The 25250-nt window shown below is 31.1% G+C and overlaps 1 protein-coding gene across 2 annotated transcripts; it reads right to left on the bottom strand.

Annotated features, from left to right (window-relative positions):
- On the bottom strand, positions 1 to 23532 carry LOC132736631 (sushi, nidogen and EGF-like domain-containing protein 1). 2 transcript variants are annotated; one of them, XM_060723796.1, is made up of 14 exons: positions 23422 to 23510; positions 21742 to 21790; positions 18165 to 18287; positions 15790 to 15912; positions 13633 to 13743; positions 11918 to 12076; positions 11291 to 11431; positions 10715 to 10855; positions 9634 to 9777; positions 6660 to 6929; positions 4349 to 4642; positions 3122 to 3322; positions 2866 to 2961; positions 1 to 428 (listed from the first exon to the last, which is right to left on the bottom strand). In XM_060723796.1, exons 1-14 carry the CDS (start codon positions 23443 to 23445, stop codon positions 229 to 231), a joined length of 2076 nt encoding a protein of 691 aa, XP_060579779.1. In that variant the 5' UTR covers positions 23446 to 23510; the 3' UTR covers positions 1 to 228. The 2 variants fall into 2 exon arrangements, with proteins under 2 accessions (XP_060579779.1, XP_060579780.1); XM_060723797.1 differs by lacking the exons at positions 15790 to 15912; positions 18165 to 18287 and having other exon boundaries at positions 23422 to 23532.
- Between the last annotated feature and the right edge of the window lie 1718 nt (positions 23533 to 25250).

Below are 25250 nucleotides of genomic sequence, written 5' to 3'. Positions count from 1 at the left end.
TAAAATAAGACAGCGTTAAGGATCTCGATCAGGGACTTATAACTACGTCGTTGAAGTTTAATATAGAAACTTCAGTTGGAGTGATTCTGACTTATGAAAAAAGAAAAAAAAACAAAAACAAACGGGATAGCTAAAATCATTCTGAACTCTATTAAGTTTCATAGTTGTGTTCTGTATTACAATAATAATTACGACAATGTTAAACAAATCATATAAAAATGACTTTAATCAAAAACTTACTTGAAAATTACCAGCACAATCTGAGCATCTATAAATAACTTCTTTCCAGCATGAGCCGGTGTCATCTTTAATCTGTAGAACATAACCATAGTTTTCCTCACTGAATGTCTTTCCAGGTTTCTCCCAAGATATACTAAAACCACGACTCGTTACTCCTGTTACTTCAAGCTTTGTTGGTGATTCAGACACTATGTATTAAATTAAATTTATAAAAATAAAGGCAGTGTTCTTTCAAATATTTTTGTTTTATTTTTACATTTGTTAAAAAAATATCTGACCAGTGTACAGCACTCAATTTAAGGTACATATTGACAACTTTGGTAGAGCACACAATTTGTACATTTATTGTTATGAAAACTACGAGATATCACAGTAAAAATAACTATTTAAACATCTGGTCTAGATTCCTTTAGATACTTTCCAGTCATTACCTGACGTAGTTGATGCCAGTGTATTTATTCATAGAATTCCTTATAGAATTATACGATTCAAAGCTCCTTTGGAAAACAAGAATTTTAATATCAGGGACTTTTGAATATTGTATACATTTTACAAAGTATCAAATTGATAGAACACCAGCTCTTAATACTTGCAATACATAGATTAATTTCATATAATGTGGAAGATAATTTATGTAGCATTTGTTTAAAATTTAAGTACCTTTAACATTGTTTGACAGATAAAACATTGCCAAGATCTCAATTTTTTCTCATCTGCCAAGGAAGTATTAATTACGTCATTAACTTATGTTGTAACTTATGTATCTATTTTGCAAGTATTATTTTAATAGTTTGTAACTATAATAACATCTATTCATTTTTATCTACAGTACTGATTTCATGAAAGAGTTGATTGAAAGTTGTTTTACTTTTACAAATAGTTATCCGACCAGCAGGACCTTCTCAACATGGTATGAGAAGTATAGAAAATATAAGTTATAAACATGTTTGACATTGTGTAAACGGTTGTTTGTAAATGTAACCCAAGACACTATAACCCGTCAGGAATATTTTTAAAAAATTTATAATACAGCAAACTTCCTTTCTCAGAGAGAATAAAGTGAGGTGTCTTCAACAATTGACAGCAGCCGTTTTTATAAAATTATATAACACCGCGATTATACGAGTACAATTAAAAGCGACGTTATAACATGAAACGAAAACAACATATTTTATTTATGAGAACTTATTCATATAAAAGTGTAAGAGTTTGTATGAGTTTAACATATGTATGTTAACATGTGTTTTTCATGTGGTCCTTGTTGAACGTGTGTAATTTCACATATAAAAAACATTTGACAAACATATGTTTAACGTTTTGTGCATTTTTTACTGTGATGTACATCGTAGATGCATAAACCAAGAATCTTTAAAGAACGTCTGTACAGTCATGACGACTCTAATTGAGATTGTCTAAAGTGCAAAGCTTGCAAAATATATGATCAATAAATTTATCATATGAAAAACACATGAAAATCACATATATTTAAGATATGACATCTTATTTGTATATAAAAACATGTGATAAGCATGAGTTACATTAATAAATATAAAAAACACATTTTCTCTTACAAATATTTTTCAAATGATATGAAACACAAATGTTTTACATATCGCAAACATATGGTGTATCAAAACAACGTTTAATATGTCATGCATTTTTACCTGAGTAGTGACAAACAATTGATGTATGCTACAAATAGTGCTCAGATGTTTTGTTGTTCATGTTATCATTTTCTTTACTGCATAAAACATGGTGTTGTAAAAAAAACTTGAAAGGTTTACAAAGTAATTTCATTGTTCCAATTTAAATACTATTAGGGAAGGTTTACAATATGCATGTTTGTGTTTATTTTTTATGCTTGTAAAAGAGATGCTCCATAAACTTGTCGTTAAATGTGACAAATATCCCTGAAGATTTTACCTGACAATAGAATCTGTGTTTGTTTCTTAATGGTGAACATATAATAGATCTATATGCAAATAGGTTATTTCGAATTACATAAAGAAATGACAAAGTTATTGACTACACATACAAGAGACTCTAAACAACTGAACTCTGTGAATGTACTTGACCTTTGAACATCATTTATTTCAACATTTCCACCAAGATATGTCAAAATCTTTTAATGAAACTTATGATCTACATAGGGGCAGAAATATAGTATATATTTCAAATGTTAACCTCTATTAGTGATCTTGGTCATTTCACTGCCGTTCTGGAAATTGCGCCTGAGAACATGTTCAAAGTAGCAACACACAATGCATGTAAATTACCAAATAAATGTCAAAACATGCAAAAATAGCACTTACTGCGTTAGTCGTTCGGTAGAAATATGATGATAAACTGCCTCATCTGTCAATAATTGCAGATAAAATATAATTTTTTAGAATCTTGAATCTTTCTACATTTCTTAAAATCGTAGTGCGTTTTCCTCAAAGTTGATTTTCATAAAATGTTTTAAGGTAGCATATAACTCAGCCTTCTAGTAACATCTTTTAACGTAGAAATTTTACATTAATTTTATAGTCATTTCAAACAACACACGGTTATATGGTGAGCATCAATTAGTAAACAAAGATATATTCATGTTTCATACTCAATAGATTCACTGTGTATACTTACTCTTAGCTCTAGTTTTGCAAGCTGATGACACCTGGTCATAATTTGTTGAATTATATCCTTCATTTTCTGTATATAACCGAAATATGTAGTTTATTCCTAAAAGAGGCAATATTCGATTAGTTATTTTTGGTAAAGTATAATCTTATATTATGAATTAGTTGAACAGCAAAATATTATAAATTATAGTAATATCGATTAAGATAAAAATGTTTACATTATATCATGCATGACAGTATATTGATAATATCATAGTTACCTGGTTGTAGATTTCCAACCACTTTTTGTGTTTCAGTTCCAGTAGTTTTATCACGGAACAGCACTTTGTTACTAGTAGTATTAATTACATCAATATGATATCTTCTTACATCACCATTAGGCAGAGAAGGTGCATCCCAATCAAGTGTGATAGAAGCGTCTGTAGGAGATTTACAAACACCATTACGTGGTGCCTGTGGAACTGTAATTTAACAAACAGAAAAATTGAAAATATCTTTTATTTATTAAACATTAGTTCACTTGTTATGACTTACTATTACAGTCTGATTTTATTGACCTGTCAATTATGAATACATTTTAGCACACATTTTAATATTCGATCTTACTTTGGTTTTGTCTGTTTATTTTACGAGAATATATATGGAGTATATAGCTAACGTTTGGAAAACTCCCACTACATTAATGTAGGTTCTCGTAACATCCGCAATAGCAAAGTCGGTTAAATGGTTTCCTAATGTATGAGACGTCCGAGGTTCGATCACTTCTTTTGACATTTTTTCAGATGTCACTTTTTTTTAGACTTATTTTTTCTTTATTTTAAGTATATTACAATGAAAATGGTCAAGCGCTTTCAGTATTCTCTACACAGATATGAAACAACTAAGAAACACTAAATTGTCACGTTTTGTATTGTATTTTACGGCACTGAAATGACATTTATTGATCTTAATCCGAATGAATTTTGAATATTAATTCTTTAACAATGTTATATACAAAAGTATAGTATTAACAAAAAAGTGCGAAACCTATTAAAACAGAAAGAACAAACCTTAACTTCAAAAATGTTGAAAATAGTCAGAATAAGAAAAAAAGCCTGGAGGACATACGCTGTCTCGATCTTACAACACGTTGGACAAATAGAAATTATATACCCGTAGTTTACCCTATTACGCTATAACGGTCAGTGTATTGAAACGGCAATGCATACAAATCAGATCAATTTAATCATATCTTACTGCTTAAATCTCACGGAATTTACCGAACATTTATCGAATATTAATATATTCTGTGCATTGACCGTATAATCATTATGGAATTGACAGGTTAATAAAATCAAACGATACCGTCTTAGTATCCTTAACAATACAATGCTTTTATAATACCAAAAATTGAATGATCCTTTCCTTCTTCATGCAAATGCAATTAAATGTACCCAACATTACCCTTATATAATGTAAAATGAAAAGGCATGATAAAGAACTGTTACCTTGAACTTTTGTTTTAATTGTAGAAGTCTTTGTCTCACTCCATAAATAGTCTCCATTAAACAATTGACTTCTTGCTGTTACACTTACATTATATCTATAACCATTCAGTACATTGTTAAATGTTGTTGATACATATGAGGCGTCTCGGGAGCCTTTCTGTGTATCACCATCAAATAACTTGACTCTATATAACGTTATTACACCAGTTCCTGCTGTCCATTTAATATCAATGTTTCCATCACTAGCATCTAAATCATTTTCTGTACTTGTTACAGGACCTGGAATGCTCGGTTCTTAAAAAAAACAAAAAGTTAAGAATGAAAGGGAACATTTTTCTACATTTTTTGAACAACAATTAAACATGTTAATGATACAAAAAGTCATCTTGTCGCTTCTAAAATTCAAATAAATGTCCAAATCTCATATGGTCAAAAAATGCTCAATACTATTCTATATTTAAAAACAATTCATTACATAATTACAACTCTAAGTGAAAATAGTAAAAATACAAAACATGGTCCCATTGCCATCATAAGTCTATCTTTTTTATCTTTGTTTCCTCTTTTTTTAAATATTAAACTATGCTGTTCACAGTAAATAAGGTAGAGAAATGTATTTTTTATATTTTATTTGTTGTTTACTAAACTACAGTTACCGAAGCAAGCTTAAATGATGGATCCCATATAGGTATCATATATTGGGTACCTTACAATTTCTAAACACTTTATGCATGACTCATTTATGTATTATTATAATTATTAGTTACTTGATATAAAAAACATAAATAAAACACAATGAATATCCATCATTTAAACGAGTATGAGGCTGGGTATATGCACTGTATACTTACTGATAATATATGTCTAAGTAAAACATGTTGCTGCTTAAATATTGAATTCGTGCTGATGTAATATATATTTCGAGGTCACACTCAGAGGTCATTGAAAACGCTTGTCCGGAGCAAAACTTCTACATGCATAGGGGGATTTCAATATAACTTGGCACAAATATTAAATATTGTGGAGTGTCGCGCGCAAAATTTAGGTCCCTGCGGTAGAGGTCAATGTCATACATAGGAGTCAAAAGTCAGATAAAAAATCACTAGAGATGATAATATAGTATATAGAGCATATCTCTTTTATGCATGTGTATTATAAATGTCCACATCTCTGTCAAAAGCTTCTGTGACGGGCGTATATTGCGACAATGTTGCCCTTGTTTCAAATTTGGTACACACTTTAATTTTTACAAATATTTTTATATCTTGTAAGGGGGCAGGTGGACCTACAATGAACAATTTTGTAGTTCAATGTGTCCAGAATCACAATTCCAAATATTTCAAAATAAATATGTTACACATGAAGATAACCAGTTGCACAGCATTATTCGAGGACATATGACATACATTGAAGAAAATAACAGTTTGCATGCATTGTTTCTTTAAATAATGACTAACAGCAATTTATATATGTCCCAACCCGACAAAAATCACACCTGAAATATATTAATAGGGGCCATCTTCATGAAGGTGCAGGATACTCCAGAATTCGCCCGATCCCTTAAAAAATATTTCTAACACACAGTGCAATCAACGGCTTTTTAAAAATTCCAACTGTCGATCATACGTTTAGATTGTTAACAAATTTATCCAAAGTTTTTTACTTGTTTGGTACCAACTGTCATAGCTTGATTTTTTACTTTTTACCTTCATTCGTAGAGTCAAAAATACATACAAAGATACCAAAATGCTCGGGAAAAAACCCCAAAAAATACTGCCCATTCCCTACACACAAACAAGAAACACTTACAATGACATAGATATCAAAAGTTTCCAGTGCCATCAAAACGCCATGTCTGAGTTATTAAAAGATTTGACCGGCCCATCATTCGGATATGTCATTTGCCCCCTAAGTGGACGAGGCAAGTCAGCACCGGAATTTACCTAGTGCACTTCTATGTTTTTTAAAGATTTATAAACGTAAATGTAACAATTTCCTAAATCAAACAGCTTGTATGTTCTTAGTTTGTTTTACCTCTTTATGTTAACAACTTAATTACAATTATTATAAATGATGATTAACAAAACACAATAGACATATTACACAATACAACTTTTGAATCGAATTAATGATGAAAAACCATTCTACATAATTTTTGTCAATAGGATATTATGTTTATATAACGAAAACAAAACATATCTTACACCTGGTATGTCCCTTTAACAACCACAGTAGCTTAAAATGTATTATGTTTCATCAAATTGTTTGACATTACTAAATGATATGCATAATAATGTTTTGAAGTGCTTACTTGCAGATTGTTGTTTTGATGTATAAGTTGTCCTTGTAACACCAGGTTCTGTGGCTGTATCTTTTGATATCACTTTAACTACGTACGTTTTTCCAGGTGTCAAACCTGTCACCATCTGAGGAGATGTTGCACCTACCACCTTACCACCACTTTCCCATTCTACATCATATCCACTTACATAACTAGATCTAGTAGGTGCAGTCCAAGATACAGTAAATTCTGTGGTTTTTGTATTTGGAAAGGTAATTCCTGTTACCTGAAGTTCTTGAACTGAAATATAACAAATGAAATGAATTGTTTTAACGTCTGAGGCATTCACTACATTATCAAGAATTATATATGATCCGTTATATGTAATAAGTTAGTACATGTATATAACACCACATCATATACATTTTTATGCATAGATTTAAGCCGATTGGCTTGTGTGGTTGAAATCAAAAACAAACAAATGTTTTTTAAAAGTTACTTCCCCTTTCTATGATTGTATGATATACAGCACTTAACTGAAGCTGCTTTGTATTACTGATTTTGAAGTAGATCTCTGACTTTACTAATTGTCAAAGTAGGAAATATAAAATTATTCTATGAAAAATATTAGGATCTTTAATTGAATGAACCAGCACTGGTGGATTATGTTGGCATACATTATGCATCATGTCATTGTCAATATACAAAGTTTGTTCGTAGATGTCAACAAGGCAATGATACATGGCAAAATATTTAAACTCTAGGCATTATTTATTCACAAAATAAGACTGACATGTGTTTTCTCATGCATGATTTTATTAATAATTTTACAAATTGACCCTCAGAGCAGGGCCAATATTGACCCAAGGGGCATGAGTTATACCAGTTATTTTGTGGTACACAAACTGATACTACATGCCATATATCTAAGCTTTGGGCATCATTGTTTCATACAATATGTCAGATGTGTTTTCCTATATTAGTATATATAAATTATATGAGTCCTGGGTATAGGCCAATGCTAAACCAAGGGGAATGATTCATATTAGTTTTGTAAAGGTGAATGACGCAATGATACATGTTAAATATCTAAGCTCTAGACATTGTAGTTTAACATAAATGTGTTTTCTTTTATAAATATCTGGAAAATAAGTGATCCATCGGAAGTACTGAAAACTGCAGATATCATAGAAATTGCCGTCTCGGTTTGATTGAGTCCGTACATGAGGTATATTAAAAAATGTAACATCCCTCAAGCATCCTAGCACCGGCTTGAGTGGTGTTCAATTCTCAACACTTAAACATGCAGGACTCAATCATTCCGAATGACCAGAATAATATAACAACACTGAAGTGAAGTACGGGACTACGGGATAGAATCTATCATTGGGTTAGAGGATAGGGAAATCCCAACCCTCGGGCAATCGGTTCCATCGGGAACTCGCCTTGATAGAGGATAGGGAAATCCCAACCCGAGGGTGATCGGTTCCATCGGGAAAGAGCCTTGGCGAGTTCCCGTTGGAACCGATTGCCTGAGGGTTGGAATTTCCCTTTCCTCTATTTAATCCAATGATTGATTATTTTTCTCACTCACCAGGACACATAAGAAATCAGTGAAACTACTTGCTACGCGCATTACAACGTAGCTAGTTTTGAAAAGCGGGGCGGGGCTTAGGCGCGTGACTTTCTATGATTAAAAGTCCGCAAAAAATTCTACTGACCAAGTTAATGAGTGAAAATTCAATGAAAATAAATTCATATGAGATCCCTCACCAAAAAGCAAGGTGATCATGATAAAACACATCAATATTAAAGTCGGAAAGTGTCATAATATAAGTGTTTATATAAGGAATTCAGTCCATACTTCAAAATGGTTGACAGAAAGGGTTTACCGTTTGCAAAGATTTTTCTACTTAATCGGTTATTTTGGTCGAATATTCAATTAAAATATATCAAAATGAGATTCGTCATCAAGAAGCATCGGTATCATAAAGGAAAACATGGATGTTTTTCAGGCAAAGTGTCATTATATCCAATTTAAAGAAGAATTTTTCGATATTTTAAAGTGTGCTATTTTTAGTAACAGATCGATATTGAAAAGAGTAGGACTCATTGCACCGTGAAAGTTAATATCAATCTATTTTGATTCCGTGGACAATTTTAATAGATTAGCACACATATTTTTAATACATTTTGACCTTTTGATGTTTCATTTTTGTTAAAATAGGAGTGAATATGTGTAGGAATACGTTTTTAGAAGTGCTGCACGTTGAGTGTGAAATAAGGCCATGTTAGATAAGATTTTCCAACACCGCTATTTTTAGTAACATTTACGGATTTTTCTATCTGGTTAGTGAGAAAACAATAAGTCTTTATAATAATAATGTACGTTTGTAAGGGGGCTTTCCATTAGATGATTGTGATGTTTACATAGTTATATATAGAGGGCTTCTTTCATTTTATAAAGATATCTCACTTTTTTCTCTAAAAATGATGTTTGCTGTATTTTGAATTCATTATAAAAGGTTATATGACCGTATATAAACGAGTGTTCAAAATATAACCCATGTCTAATATATAAGGTCATGTCTAATATAACCTGTCAAAATTCTTAAAAAGTAATAGTATAAATAGAGTAATCAAGACACGAAAATTTCAAATTTATGAAGAAAACCAAGTGTGAACTTGACTCTGCATAACGTCTCATTATGTTATGGAATTAACTTTATTGTACACTTTAGGTCGATTGACACCCCCCCCCCCCCAATTCCTAATAGGTTGTGCAGATAAACAAACAGATGCATAACAATATACGCCAAAAATGTCCAATCTTAAAGTTTCTGGCTGGCAGCGAAATGGAAACAGACAACATGACTGTAGTTATACCTGTTTTAGAACGTTGAGTTAAAAATACACTTAAGACTAATCACTGTAAATATTAAGATCTGAGATCATATAAATATTGACGTTTTTACTGCTTGTTAGTAATCAAAATGAACTTTACCTGTTCTGCAATTACTTTGTGAGTTCCCTTCAAAGAAGCGGTAATAGCCGACTTTACATGTACATTTACTGTTAATACATTCAGCATTTGGATCAGAACATTCATTCTGTACACCTCCCTGACAATTGCCACCAAGAGCAATATCTGAAATAAGATAACACATTGTATAAATAATAGATATTAATTAATAAATCTAAAAAATAATTGTACATCTTATTAGATTAGAAATTTTTATACTTTATATTTTTATATTTTTCTCAGTAATATCAGATTCTATCAATATTTTAAGCAAAGCGCTTTTAGTGGACAGTTCAATATTAATTGATAATTAAGCACATTATTAATCAATAATATTTTATTAAGAGGATCTACATAGATTGATGATTTAGGTCAAAATTAAGATGAAACACGTTTTAGTAATAGCTAGAATGTTTTATTATTGAGAATTATTTAGCAGTACTATATATAATGAAGAGAATTCTAGCTAAAATAACATTTCATCAGTTTAATTTCATCATAGGCAGCAGATGAAAGTTCTGATTGCTTGTTTTTTATTTACATAATTCATTTAAAAGCACATTATTCCTCTGAAATGAAAGCATTTGTGCTTTTTTATATAGAGCAAAAACGAGTTCTGTAACTTTTTTAATAATGGTTCGTGAGCATGTGAAATGCTTATCACCTGAAAAAAAGTAGCGTTCCGTTTTCCAAAAATACTTAATATTCTAACTGTAACGCTTTTCACACAAATAGGACTAAGAGAAGCACAAAATCACCAATTTTCAATTTTGTTTCGAGTATATCTATTAATTAATTAATCTTTTGCATCTCTTTCTGTTTAAAGTTCCAAAGCTGATCTTTATAAGATATTTAATTTCTATTTTTTCCGGGTTTTGGACCTCAGTGCAGTTCCTTTAATAGTACATGTCCATTATGTAAAATTCAATTCCATGTACATGTACATAAAATTGTTCGTTAATTACTTATAAATATTGAAGATATAGCTTTCTTCCCCTTTGTAGATTGTCAAACAAATCCCTTTCAATGTCTACAGTTTTTATCTGCAAGTAACGTTACTTACTTGGTTGACATCTACTTCCATCTTGATGATAACGATCATCACAGGAGCAGATATAGGATGACTGTCGACAACTTGCATTTTGGTCCACACACTGTTTACTATTCGGATGGCTACTGGAACAAAAAGCTCCAAGATTTCTCCCTATAATCATACAATTACATTCACTGTGAACATAATTCACAAACATGTTTTTACTAAACAACTAAATAAAGCTTTTAAAATATCTCATGCTGAAACCATGCTGAACTGACCTTGATTTCCTAGTTTGTGTAAAAAATCAAAAAGTGTTTTCATTTTTTGAAAATTTGTCTCAAGAAAAAGTTAATAAGTTTAAACAATATTTCAAATCATATTCAAAAAGAAAATACAAATTTATACAAAAAGGAGTAGAAAGCTAAACATTTTTAAGAATCTCTCTTCTTGAATTCAATTACAAAGTAAATTGAAAGTGCTTTTGTTTCATATTAAATCATAAACAGAAATTTCGATTTTCACAATTTTACATGCATCAGGATGTGGAAGTAATTAACAGCTTTTGTATACAACATGTATAATACAAATATCAAATAAACATACTTGTCTCACAAGTACCTCCAATGGTACTGTCAGTGTTTGTATCGTAATATGTGTCAGTACATCTACACTTGCTTCCAACACATTCAGCCCGAGTTGATGAACATGCATTTGCAATAGGACAATTATAGCCAAGGCCAACCTCTAAAAATATAAAAATGTATGAATTTCATTGCCATAAACTATTTAAATACCATTGAGCATAGATGATACAACTTCATACTAAAATACAATTGAAACAACTTTTGAAAACTGACTTTATTATACATGTTTCTCATATATAAATATCATACATTTGTAGACATGAAAAAGGGCCAAAACGAATTAAATTACTTCTTTAAAAATTGCATATAATTTTAAAAAAGAGTCAGAAGGCCAACTTTATAAAACCTGGATGCATACTGTAACTTAAGTCATGCTAATAAACGTAGTTTATATTTGTCTTTTTTAATTCAAATAACTCAAAAAAGGCCATTAATAACCATTTTCTTAATTTCGTCAATAAGTGTGTCCCTTTTAGGAAAATATATGGGTTTTGTTTTGAAATACCAGTGTAAAATACTACTGCAGGATAATCTACATATTTTACAGTATCTGTCATTGACCTATTATGTAATTTATGACACTTACTTGGTGTACATATTCCACCAATGTTATTTAAACCATCACTGTCATAGTATGAACTTGTACACTGACAAGTGTTTCCACTTTTTCCATTACTTTGGCATCTAGCATTTCTATCAGCACAAGTTGTTCCAGAGTGTGAACATGATGCTCCAAGAGAAGCCACTAGACGCAAATCATATCAACATACTTTTATAAGTTATTGTATCTTATATCTAAGTATCTCTAAATGTTATTCCGATGGATGTACTTCTATTAAATGTGACAAATTGGTTTCCCATTAGATGGCGCCAAAAGAGAAAATGACTTAGTTTTGCTGTTTTCCGTACCATTTTGATGTCAAATTTTCTCTGGTTATGCATTTGTTAAGTCTAATCAATAATAAATATACAACAACTTAAAAGTGTTTAGTGAACATGACGTGTTGTCTTCACAACCATATTTTTGCAAAGAATGTCATTTTCGGTTAGAATGTTTTACTCTCAGTTTAAAGTTGTATATTTTTTGTTCTCAATATTTCTTTATTATAACCAAAGATTCATATAGGACAACACCCGTTTTAGTAATAAAGGTGTATATGTAATTGCTAGTTAATAGATCTAGAAAGTTATGGCTTGCAACATGAAAATCTTCTCAATGTGTACTATATCTGAATAATTTAAACAAAATCATTTGGAATGCTATAAACTTATGTACGATTCAAGGATGAAATGTTTTATATCAAATGCAACAAAGGACATGACTATTTAATTTAAAAAGAAGAACGAGGACAGGTAATTAATACGCCAATCTTCTTTTGGTTTATTGGACACTTATGCTTCCACATCATTTAAGTGCTAAAATATTATATGATATTATAGTATTGTAATTTAATAAGTTTATAATCCTTTGACAGATTAAACTCTTGTTCTTGATTCGAAAATAAGTTCATGTGTTTTTGTAGCCTTAACTTAAAGACCGCTTAATTATTGACTTCAAAAAGAATATTGGTAATCTTCAAGTCATGACCAACTTTCAAACTAAGGACTGTAGGCAAAAGCTCTATCTGGTCAATAGTCAAAAGATTATAGTGGTTAGGCAATGGTGACCTTAAACCCAATAACCTTAAAATCAAAATGTGTCTTCTTCTAGTCAAAACCAATCCCTGCACTAAATCTTAGGTCCGTCAGCCTAAACAATATCTTTTTGTTGCTTTGACAAGCTAATAATATTCAAGGCTATGGTGACCTTGACCTCTGACATTCAAAAACAAAAGGGGTCATGAATGAGTCATGAGCAAAATCTCCGACTTTTTAAGTTTGAGCAAAGTGCTCCACATGAGAAATTTAGTTCCAGTTGTAACTGAGACATGGTACAAACGTGGTGGGGTAAAGCTTTGTGTTCCATTATGCGCAACTTTTCCTCATACTGAAGCTTTTGTTAGTGGTAATGAGAAAAATTCATACCAAAATTATAAGACAGACAAGGAATAGGGAACATACTAATTAAAGACAAGTGAAAACCGTAAACTTGATTAATTTAAGTATGTTTATAAAATACGAGAAAATGCAACACTTGCCACAAGTCATTTAAAACTTTTAAAACTTTACAAACGGAGTTAAGCACAAGACAAATGTTTATAACTTTCCAGTACACATCATCCAGTTTAAAAAGAGCATAGATTAAAGTAAAATTAATTTTTCATCATGACATCTTGAGTATGAGTACATTTTTTAAATTACCTTGACAATTTGTACCAGAGTATCCATTTGTACATGAACAACTATATGCATTAACCAGATTTGAACATGTACCCCCATTCTTACATGGCCCTGGTGCACATTCATCTATATCTAAAATAAAAAAAAAATGTTCAAGTAATTAAACATACATATAAACAAAAGTTATATTGTCCGTATAAATAATGAAAGATATAAATTATTCAGAAATGAAGATACTGCAGCAATAGTTTTATTAATTACCTAACAATGTTAATGGTCTCCCAAGGGAGAAGGCATAATTATCTTGGTTAACATTTGGAAATCAAAATTTACTTTCTTTTCAAACTTATGTTTTTCATACCTACACTTGCATGTACTTCATCTATCTTGTCTTGATTTCAAATTAATGTATCTAGGCAATATAAGTTACTTATACCTCTTATACTCTAGACCAAAATTCAGTAGATTTTATTTGCCACTCCAGATACAAGTACTTTTTAATGTTCCTATATGTTGTATTATTTATTTTCATATACCTATATTCTTCATACTTAATTGTTCTACTTGTAAACAGTAATATTTAATTTTATACTGAACTTCAATTTGTTCATATAATTTTACAAAACAAATGTCTCTCCATGATTTTTGCGTTTTGTTCATATAAAAAGTGCATATTTATAATACAGAAGTAGTCAAACCATTAAACTAAAACGACATCACAACATAAACATTTTCTGGGAGAAAAGCTTGATAATTAAACCTAATGTATGACATAACGTTTGTGTTAAACAATATTTTACAACAACAAAAGCCTGAAGTTAAGAACAGCTTTTCAATTGTTTCTAATAATAGAAATTAATTGTTGTTTATAGTGACATTTTTGTATTGTAAGCTAAGAAAATGACTGTCACACTTTGCATGTAAGATTTAGCAATCTATATAATTATTTGTAATAAGACAAATGTTATTTTAATGTAAGGCGTATCAAAGAATCCCTCTTTTATTTAGAAGAGTATCTTTTCATTGTTACAAAAATCATTTATATCACTGTATTTTGAATTTCATAAAATAAGTTGCTACATAACTATAACCCTTTGCTACATAAACATAACCCTCTGCACATAAATATAACCCTCTGTTTCATAAATTCTAACCCTCTGCTACATAAATATAACCCTCTGTTACATAAAAATAACCCTCTGCTACAGAAATATAACCCACTGCTACATAAATTTCACCATCTGCTACATATACATAATCATCTGTTACATAAACATAACCCTCTACTACATACAAATAACCCTGTGCTACATAAACATAACCCTGTGCTACATAAACATAACCCTCTGCTATATCAAAAATAATCCCTCTGCTACTTAAATATAACCCTCTGCTACATAAATATAACCCTCTGCTTCATAAATGCAAAAATCTGCTACATAAATATAGCCCTCTGCTACATAGGCATAACTCTCTGCTACATAAATATAACCCTCTGCTATATAAATACAACCGTCTGCTTCATAAACATAGCCCTCTGCTACATGAATATAACCCTCTGCTACATAAGCATAACCCTTTGTTGCATAATAACAACCCTTTGCTACATAAACATAACCCTCTGCTACAGGAATATAACCCTCTGCTACGTAAATATAACCCTCTGCTACATATATAAACATAACCCTCTGCAACATTAATATAACCATCTGCTTCATAAACATTACCCTCTGCTAAATAAACATAACTCTCTGCAACATTAATAAAACTTTCTGCTACATAAACATAATCCTCTGCTATATAAACATAACTCTCTGCTGTATAGATACAACCCTCTGCTACATAAATACAACCCTCTGCTCACTTAACATAACCCTCTGCTACATAAATATAAGTTTCCGCTAGCGCCTTATAGGCTTGATTATTCTCCCGTATATCTCGTCAACAACTTACATAACTGAGAATTCACTGGTATTTTTTAATTTTCAAGGACAGTGTTTGAATAAAATATTTTTCAGAATTTTCTCTGTTATTTCCAAAATGACCTTAAAATAATTGAGAATACCAGGTATGTCTATTTATTCAAATCTTATCTTTATAAGTTTCTATCAGTTAAAATCCTTTTATATTAAACATGTTAAAGGGAAAGAGTATATAGAAAAATATATTTATAGTTACCAGAACATGTCACTCCATTCCCAGTATAGCCAGGTTTACATGTACAAATAAAACTCCCTTGAGTGTTTGAACAGTCTGCATTGTTGTGACAGTTATCACCATTAGTTGAGCATTCATTAACATCTGTAAATAAAAAAGTTTTTCAATCGTTTACATATATTTAGAATGAGGTATAACTTTAATTGGTGCCTAAAGTGGTAACTGATCTTTATTTCTGGCTTTTCCAACCATTTAGAGACGTTAAAAATTTTGACATACTTGTATGTAAGTAATTTCTAATCAAAAAATTAAAAAAGTTTGGTAATGACTTTTATATATAATATGTATTTAAATCTGGACAAAATGTAATCCCTAAAAATGGAACCATAAATCACAATACAATTACATGACACTTGCAGACTCGGTGTGATTGTGTCTGCACATGAGGGATAATGAAAAAAGGCAACATCCCTTACGCACTCTAGCACCAGCTTGAGCCATACTCTATTTTCAACACTTAACAAGAGTGATCAGTGATCTCTTTGGTCGCCTTGTAACAAAAAAGAATTCAGCCTGCAAGTGTCATGTAATTGTATTGTGATTTATGGTTCCATTTTTAGGGATTACATTTTGTCCAGATTTAAATACATATTATATATAAAAGTCATTACCAAACTTTTTTAATTTTTTGATTAGAAATTACTTACATACAAGTATGTCAAAATTTTTAACGTCTCTAAATGGTTGGAAAAGCCAGAAATAAAGATCAGTTACCACTTCAGGCACCAATTAAAGTTATACCTCATTCTAAATATATGTAAACGATTGAAAAACTTTTTTATTTACAGATGTAATATGCCCAAAAACTTGAGCTACAGATCAATCTTGCAAACTTTCGTTGAAAATGTATTAATGGTATAGCATGAGTAGTGCGGACATATTTTAATATTAAAATCATTAAAAAGGCCAAAACTCTGACAAAAATCATTAAACCAAAACATTTTGATGAGATGCACAACTAAACTGGTATTGATCATTCCCCTTAAAGTTTGATGAAATTGCACCAGCAGTTTTTCGGAAGTAGTCCAGACAAACTTCCTTGCTGGAAACACGAAAAAACATCTGTTTTTTTTAGGGCAATACCTCAGCCAAAAATCATTCAAGCAAAAACAAAAAACATGTGTGTTATGCACAAGTACTTGACCTACCAATCAATCCTGTAAAGTTTCATTGCAATTGCATTTGTGGTATAAAAGGAGTAGTCTGGTAAAAATTTATAAACATTCATTTCATTCTAGGGCCATAACTTGGGCAAAAATCATTCAAGTAGAAAAATCGTGTAATATGCGCAAGTATTTGGCCTACAAATCAATCCTGTAAAGTTCAATTTAAATTGCATTAGTGGTATAAGAGGAGTAGTCCGGGCAAACTTTAGAATAAATGTTAAGCTGATTTGAAGTATAAAAATCTGGACAAAATGTGATCCCTCGAAAGACAATATTTTAAAGAGTGTTGTTTGTATATCTACTTCTGTACATATTGTCTTTTAACCTTTTACCACATTAGCATATTGTAAAAAATGGCCGTTTTCATTAAAAAGCCTCCTGTTACAAGTTCAGCTGCTATGAAACCATGAAAAATGCCTCAATACTGATGTAACTTGGCACAAAATGTGGACTGGACCATAGCCTCTGTTACAGCATGCTCAATCTTAAATTTCAAGTTACCATGGCAACGGGGAGACGTCTCAAAATTGTCAAAAATCACTTATCTCCATTGTTTTTTCCATCCAAACTGATTTCAAAGTGCTGCAAATTCTCAACGGATTAAGAAAGAGTCAAAGGCTTTTCAGGGTTGGTTACACGTTACCTTATGATCGACATGGGGTCATTTTTAGCCTCTCACAAGTCCAAAATTTTCTTGGAGATGATGGGGACTGCCGCCTCCTTTCCACACCCCCAAACAGAAGGGGCACATCACTCTTCTGGCAACCCCCTGATGTACCTTTATGATGGGGGGCGGCTTCGAAAAAGTGATCACTTTTTAACAACATTTCTCAAACGAAAAACGGTGTTTGAGGCCTAAATAGGGCATTTTTTTCACTGTTTGAGGCCTCAAAAAGGGGGGTGAATAGCCGTCAAAACACGCTTATATGAGGGAAAAGGTTAAAATTTCTATCTGTAAAAAGAAATGTTCAGTCTGAGAATTATATAAACAATATCATTTTACTTATAATTCAATTTATATCTGTTCCTGTTCAAGTTTAAAGTCTTAAAGATTTTTTGCAATGCCATTAGTTATATTGTGGCATTTGTAATAAGACTAATTCATGAATTTGTTGAGCATCTATGTTCACAATCAATGTAAAGGTGAAGGTTTATTATAATGATATTTACCAGAACATGTACGTCCATCTCCAGTATAACCAGTTTTACATTTACATGTGTAACTCCCTATAGTGTTCGTACAATCAGCATTAGCATTACAGCTATGTGTACCTTGTGTACATTCATCAATATCTGTAAAAAGAAATGTTTCACTTTTAGATATACAGTTTAAACTATTTTAATCTTAAAAATCACAATACTTTTTCTTGAGTTGAACATTTGTTTTATAGTTACATAAGCATTTTGAATTCACACAAATGATATGATGTAAGTGATAATGTTAGTAATAACTCGATGATAATGAGAAAAATTGACACCAAAGTGTACAAACTCTGATAGTGGTATGATGTTGTCAATCTGAACTGTAGAAACAAAATTGAGGAAAACCAGAAAAATATATAAAATGATTAATTTACAACTTTTTTACAACATTGAACACAATAATTTTCACAGAAAAACTGCCAAATTAATTTTGTTTTTTGAATAATTCTTTAATACAGGGTATAATCATTGCCAGTAACTTGGGGTAAAACTTTTAGATATTTTATTGGCTTTAAACTAGAAAAAAACCTTTTCGATTTTAAAGACTTGAATGGACTATTGTAGAAGAAAATCGAAATCTGGTATCATATCAAATAATGATGGTTAGTATCAAAATCATTTTTCAATAATTGTACATTATGTTAGGACTTTATTGTTTCAAAGCTGTATAAAGAATATTAGTTTGACAACTTGACTGCAATAAAAAAAATTTAAACGACTTAAAATGCATTCTTTTTACAATTGAAAATAAATTTCCGTTCTTTATAAAAACAAGAGGGCCATGATGGCCCTAGATCGCTCACCTGAATTATCAAACTCATCCAAACAAGTACCTAGACAAGCATTCTGACCAAGTCTCATGACAGGTGAGTCAAAAATGTGACCACTACAGTGTTAACAAGGATTATCCTTATTTGAGCAGTGCGACCTAGTTTTTTACCCAGGTGACACATATTCAAACTTGACCTAGAAATCATCAAAACAAACTTTCAGACCAATTTCCAGGATACTTGGATCAAAACAGTAGCAACTAGAGTGTTAACAAGATTTTTCTATTTTTAGCTCCGGTGACCTAGTTTCACATGCGATTTCGAACTCATCCAAGCAATTACCTAGACAAGCATCCTGACCAAGTTTGATGATAATTGAGTCGAAAATGTGACCATTAGAATGTTAACAAGGTTTTTCCATATTTGGGCGGTGTGACCTAGTTTTACATCCAAGATGACCCATGTTCGATCTTGACTTAGAAATCATCAAAACAAACTTTCAGACCAATTAACAGAATATTTGGATCACAACAGTAGCCACTAGAGTGTTAACAAGATTTTTCTATTTTTAGCTCCTGTGACCTAGTTTTTCATCCGAGATGTCCCATGTTCGATTTATTCCCAGCAATGACCTAGACAAGTTTCCTGACCAAGTTTGATGACAATTGAGTCAAAATTGTGACCACTAGAGTGTTAACATGGTTTTTCTATTTTTAGCTCCTGTGACCTAGTTTTTCATCCGAGATGACCCATGTTCGAACTCATCCGAGCTATCACCTAGACAAGCATCTTGATCAAGTTTGATGATGATTGATGCAAAAATGTGACCGCTAAAGTGTTAACAAGGTTTTTCTATTTTTAGCTCCGGTGACCTACTTTTTCATCCGAGATGACCCATGTTCGAACTCATCCAAGCTATCAACTAGATAAGCATCCTGACCAAGTTTGATGATGATTGATGCAAAATGTGACCGCTAGAGTGTTAACAGGGTTTTTCTATTTATAGCTTCGGTGACCTAGTTTTTCATCCGAGATGACCCATATTCGAACTCATCTGAGCTATTATCTAAACAAGCATCCTGACAAAGTTTGCTGATGATTGGGTCAAAAATGTGACCACTAGAGTGTTCACAAGGTTTTTCTATTTTTAGCTCCTGTGACCTAGTTTTTCATCAGAGATGACCCATGTTCGAACTCATCCAAGCAATTGACTAGACAAGCATTCTGACCAAGTTTGATGATGATTAGTTCAAAAATGTGACCACTAAAGTGTTCACAAGGTTTTTCTATTTATAGCTCCTGTGACCTACTTTTTCATCCGAGATGACCCATGTTCGAACTTATCCGAGCTATCACCTAGACAAACATCCTAACCAAGTTTGATGATGATTGGGTCAAAAAAGTGACCTCTAGAGTGTTCACAAGGTTTTTCTATTTTTAGCTCTTGTGACCTAGTTTTTCATCCGAGATGACCCATGTTCGAACTCATCCGAGCTTTCAACTAGATAAGCATCCTGACCAAGTTTGATGATGATTGAGGCAAAAATGCGACCGCTAGAGTGTTCACAAGCAATTGTGGACGGACGGACGGACGACGGACGACGGACATTCACCGATCCTAAAAGCTCACCCTGAGCAAGCTCAGGTGAGCTAAAAACTGAGAGTAAGTCTATTTGAGTAATGACGAAGAAGCATTTATCTATATCAAACTAGCATTTATGCTCATGTTTTAAAGTAATGATTTTATTGAATTAATTCGCACTAAGTATTAATTTCTTTTGAATTTGATAACCTACAACTTAACAGATACTTGCTATTCACAGCCCACAAAGAACGTTTGATCCGGACTATAACATGAATGCTCAAAGTTAGAACCTTTTGTCAAGAAAAATTTCATATGTATCAAATTCAAACTGTTAAAGCAAAATTTCTAGTTTCTAATTACTATTTTCTAGACGGTAAAAGTGTTTAATATTTTATCAAGTTGTCAATATATATCTAAAGGTTATTTTCTTTCAAGTTTATAATTGTTTTTTGTTGTTGGAAAAGATGTGTCATTTTTGAGCCTGTGAAAAGGTGAGTCACTTTTACGTAAATCGTATTTTAAAATAAAAATTTACAAAAGTTTAATTTAAAATTAATTCCTCTAATATCGCCTTGGTGATTGAAATTAGGGCAAAAATTCATTAGGAGGGGTGTGGACATAAACAAAAAAATAATATAGAAAAAAATGGATGGTGAAATTTTCTAATATTTGAAAAATAGATATGTTTTACTATATAGAAAAAATATGTAATGAAAAACTTTGATATCCTAATTTGGTTTCCCCTAAGGACCTGTAATCCGTAACACAGATACAGAATTATTCATCTTAGTGCATCCTTTATCACAAGTTAAAGGTCAAAGAAAAATTCAATAAAAACCTATGAGGAAATGATCCTCTATTTGTGACATTTATAAAATTACATCTGCTTCATATATTTTTTTCATCATCTCTTTATGTAAGCACTTAATTCCGGCAACTTCAAAAAATAAGAAAAAATTCAACAAGTCTGACTGGTGTTCGGATTTTAAAAGTTGCACTGTATTTATTCTGCTAAATAAATCTTGATAACGTCATCGGACATGGATTTTACGTCCTGTGTTAGAACAATGCGCTTTCGTAAATGCAACTTTCCTTATTTATTAAAGACAAACAAAAATTTGTCAATTGTTACTGGTATATCTGAACTTAACAACATATATTTTCAAAGAGAATTTTAATTAAGGCTTACCTTGTGACAGTGTAGAGTGGAAAACATGGCAGAGTAAACACAGAGACACCTGGAAAACAACCATATCTTAATACTTATTGTTAACAAGATAATATTAATATCGCAGATCATGTTATGCATAAAAAGAAACATGCACGACAGGTCTTCATTAATCTTTAGTAAATACATGTATGTGCAAATCTAATATATAGTTCTTACAATGATTCTGGTTCAGATGTAAATGCATCTCAATACTTATAACTGCAAATTTGCTCTTACTCAGCAACAATTAGTGTAGCCGCTTTTTTCATGACGAGACCAGTGCTGATAGTGGTAATTGTGATTGGTAGATTTTCATTAGGCGAGGTCAAGTATTTCTAAAGAAGCTGAAAACACTTATTATAATAAGCAATACGCACGTGAGGAAATATTCTAATTTATTACATACATTTTGAAGATAATACATATAAAGCTCGCAGAGACAAATAACACTTTTTGATAGCCTTTTAACTGTAAGAAAAAAATGTCTATTATGAATTGCTGAAAAAGGAAGCAAAACATTATTTTTTTTTCATGTGATACGTTCTCCACCTTTTGCATGTTTGGTTGTTTTGGCTCGATAACTCATTGCTATACATGCCAGGCTCAGTTATTTTATTTATTTCAGAGCATGGTAATTTCCTTAATGCTTCCTCAATGCTATCAACGGCCTACCTCTAATTGTTCAATACCAACAGTTATAGCATTTATACATTTTTCGGCAAAAAATAGTAAGTGAAGTCTGTAAGGAATTGAATTGTTTTTGAGGGAAACCTAATGATTCATACAATGTTAATTACAGTCTGAATTGCTTTAAAACATGTGCATATTATAACTAATTAAAGTTGTAAAACTAAATCCTACCATCTGGTGAGGCCTTTACCCATACATAATTAATCCATAACAAATACACATATATATGAAATTGTGTCGAGTGCAAAATTTAATATATGCACTGCGTGATTTGACGAATATTCTTTTATTTAAATTTCAAATGTCCTTTTCTTCTGTTGCTTTTGACAATTTGAACATTTATTGTCATTAAGTATTTTGTATAGGAATCAAAATACTGCTTTGTTTATATTGTCCACGTTTTATTTTACAATTAACAGGCATCTACCCAGCTCTAAAACCATAATTTAAACGTTATTAAACTTATGACCTTTCTAAAGATTTTTTTTTCATTTCTCAAGCATACTGTGCCTTTATGTACAACAATATATTCAACATATTTATTTAATAATGAGGCCCATAATAAACATTGCAACATGAGAAAAGATTCATTTTACGTCACACGATTAACATGCTTTGACATATAAAAAATAGGGTTTATATAACTACAGACAACGCGTATTGAATCAATATATGTGTAAAAATCATTCAAATTTGTTTGTCTATTATACCTTTTAACATCTAAATAACAAAAATTTAGTAAAGATTATACGAATAAAATCCTAACCCTTGTCATGCAATATTTAATAACAAAAATGATTCAATAAAGCAATGATTCAAACATGAGCCCAATGCAAAAAACAAAGAACATAAATATTGATACATTTACGTAAATATGTTTCTAAAACATTAGCTTTTGTGCCAGAAAGTTATTTAAATAATAAAGTATGAAAATCTGAGCTTTTTAATAGATACAAGAGCATAACTCACGAAAATAATATGTCCATGCATCATGTTAACTATTTGTATACTTAAAGCATTTTTTAAACTTTATATAAATTATATTAGGAAGTAAAATTCAGTGGTAGGCAATTAAATTTAGTTTGATATGTTTACTACACGGTTGAAAAAACAATCTAGTTTTACATTAACTATTTTATGTACGAAATATTTGATGATAAGAGTGATACCGCCTATGGTAGATACATGATAATCACGTGACAATTGCTTCATGTAATGTCGTATTATTTCGTATTGCATTGTCATGTTTCACTTGATGTCTAAGTTCGTGGCAACAATCCTAAACACGACTCTTGATTTTGCACGATATTCCTCATATTTGTATCACATTGTTACAGATATGTATCGTGTCATTAGTTCAAAAAGTCGGATTAAATGTCACTTTTAAGTCGACTCATTATATTCACTAACAATGTGAAGAATGAAAAACGACACGACACATGACATGCCACACGAGAAATGTCTAGCGACTCGCGATATGAAAAACGGACGGTAAACTGTTGCGGTAGGTAGGTAGGTAGGTACATTTTCGTGATATCATATCGTGTGTTGCTTTACATTTCATGTATCGATGGCAAATTGTAAATGGCGGTCTCAGAGAGATGTTATATGTACAATGTAGGTCTATTTTCTGAGTGAAAATTAGGTAAAATCAGTTTTTAATTGAATGGATAAAATGTTCAGCTTATTTTTGAGGTGACTCACAACAATACCCTTATCTTCTTTATGTATGCATGTACATCTATCATTAGGTTTCTTCTAACAGGTGCAATATTTGATGATATCGATTTTTTTGCGGCTGATATTCAATGTGGTTTTTATTCGGTTGGAACTAGCTTGTCAGCTTCATTTTAATACTGCCACAAATTGTTTAAGCATATATTTACCTAAGTACATATGATTAAACTTAATACAAATTTTCCTTATTCGTGTAACTTGTTAAAGTTTTTAAATCATTCAAACAGAAGTTATTTGCGGATGAAATGCATAGAGGAAATTTGTTTATTTTTGTATGGAATTAATTTTATTTCGTCGAGTAGCTTTAAAAAACAGTATTCTCACAAAAAGCTGTGCCACTCGTGAGAATACGAATTTTTAAGTTCACGAGATGAAATAAAGTTACATCTTACACAACAAACAAACAAATTTTCTTTGATTTATTGCTTTAATAAAATTTTAATTTAAATTTCTTCAATATAACTTGAATATGAAAAATTGTTTTTCCCACTGTTAGCCTCAATTTCAGACGAATTCCTCAAAAACAAATGAAGTCTAGGGAGCTAACAAATAAGTACACAATTACTTTAATAATATCTTTATTTAGAGAAGATAACACATTAAGAATATACAACACAATAGGGAAGTTAATATCAAACACAATAATATTGAGGTTCTCGTAGTCACTTAACGAATCTGCATGTCTGCAAACTTTTTACACACCGGATTGTTGTTGTTGTTTTTTGTTGCTCTTTTTTTTTCAATTTTGCGTACTGTATATCTTTGCCATTTGAAATATATGTCTTGTTTTGACAGGTTATTAATGAATATGGAATAATTCTTATTACACCTTTATTCTTTGAAACTATAGTTTATATAAATGTATATAGTTTTTATAATTTATTTTTATATTTCGTTACTTCTGATCTTTAAACCAACGGTAAACATCCTTTTTAAGCTGAAGGGTTTTATAACTTATACAAACGTAGATCAAAAACGATTAAATACAGCTACATCGAAAATTGTTTCATTCGTCATTTTTAATTATTCCTGAAGACTTTTTCAATAGGTCATAGATATTT

Source organism: Ruditapes philippinarum, unplaced genomic scaffold, assembly GCF_026571515.1.
Source record: "Ruditapes philippinarum isolate M1 unplaced genomic scaffold, ASM2657151v2 ctg5846_1_1_1_1, whole genome shotgun sequence".
NCBI classification, from domain to species: Eukaryota; Metazoa; Mollusca; class Bivalvia; order Venerida; family Veneridae; genus Ruditapes; species Ruditapes philippinarum.
This window is presented reverse-complemented; position numbering and strand designations above follow the sequence as displayed.

Excerpts from the sequence above, each read along its gene's own strand:
- LOC132736631 (XM_060723796.1), bottom strand. The coding sequence starts at position 23,445 with ATGATGCATGGACATATTATTTTC. Across the intron at positions 13,744-15,789 it reads GAATGGAGTGACATGTTCTG|ATATAGATGAATGTGCACCA; the intron begins GTAACTATAAAT and ends TTTTTATTTTAG. Across the intron at positions 429-2,865 it reads TTGCAAAACTAGAGCTAAGA|TGTCTGAATCACCAACAAAG; the intron begins GTAAGTATACAC and ends TTTAATACATAG.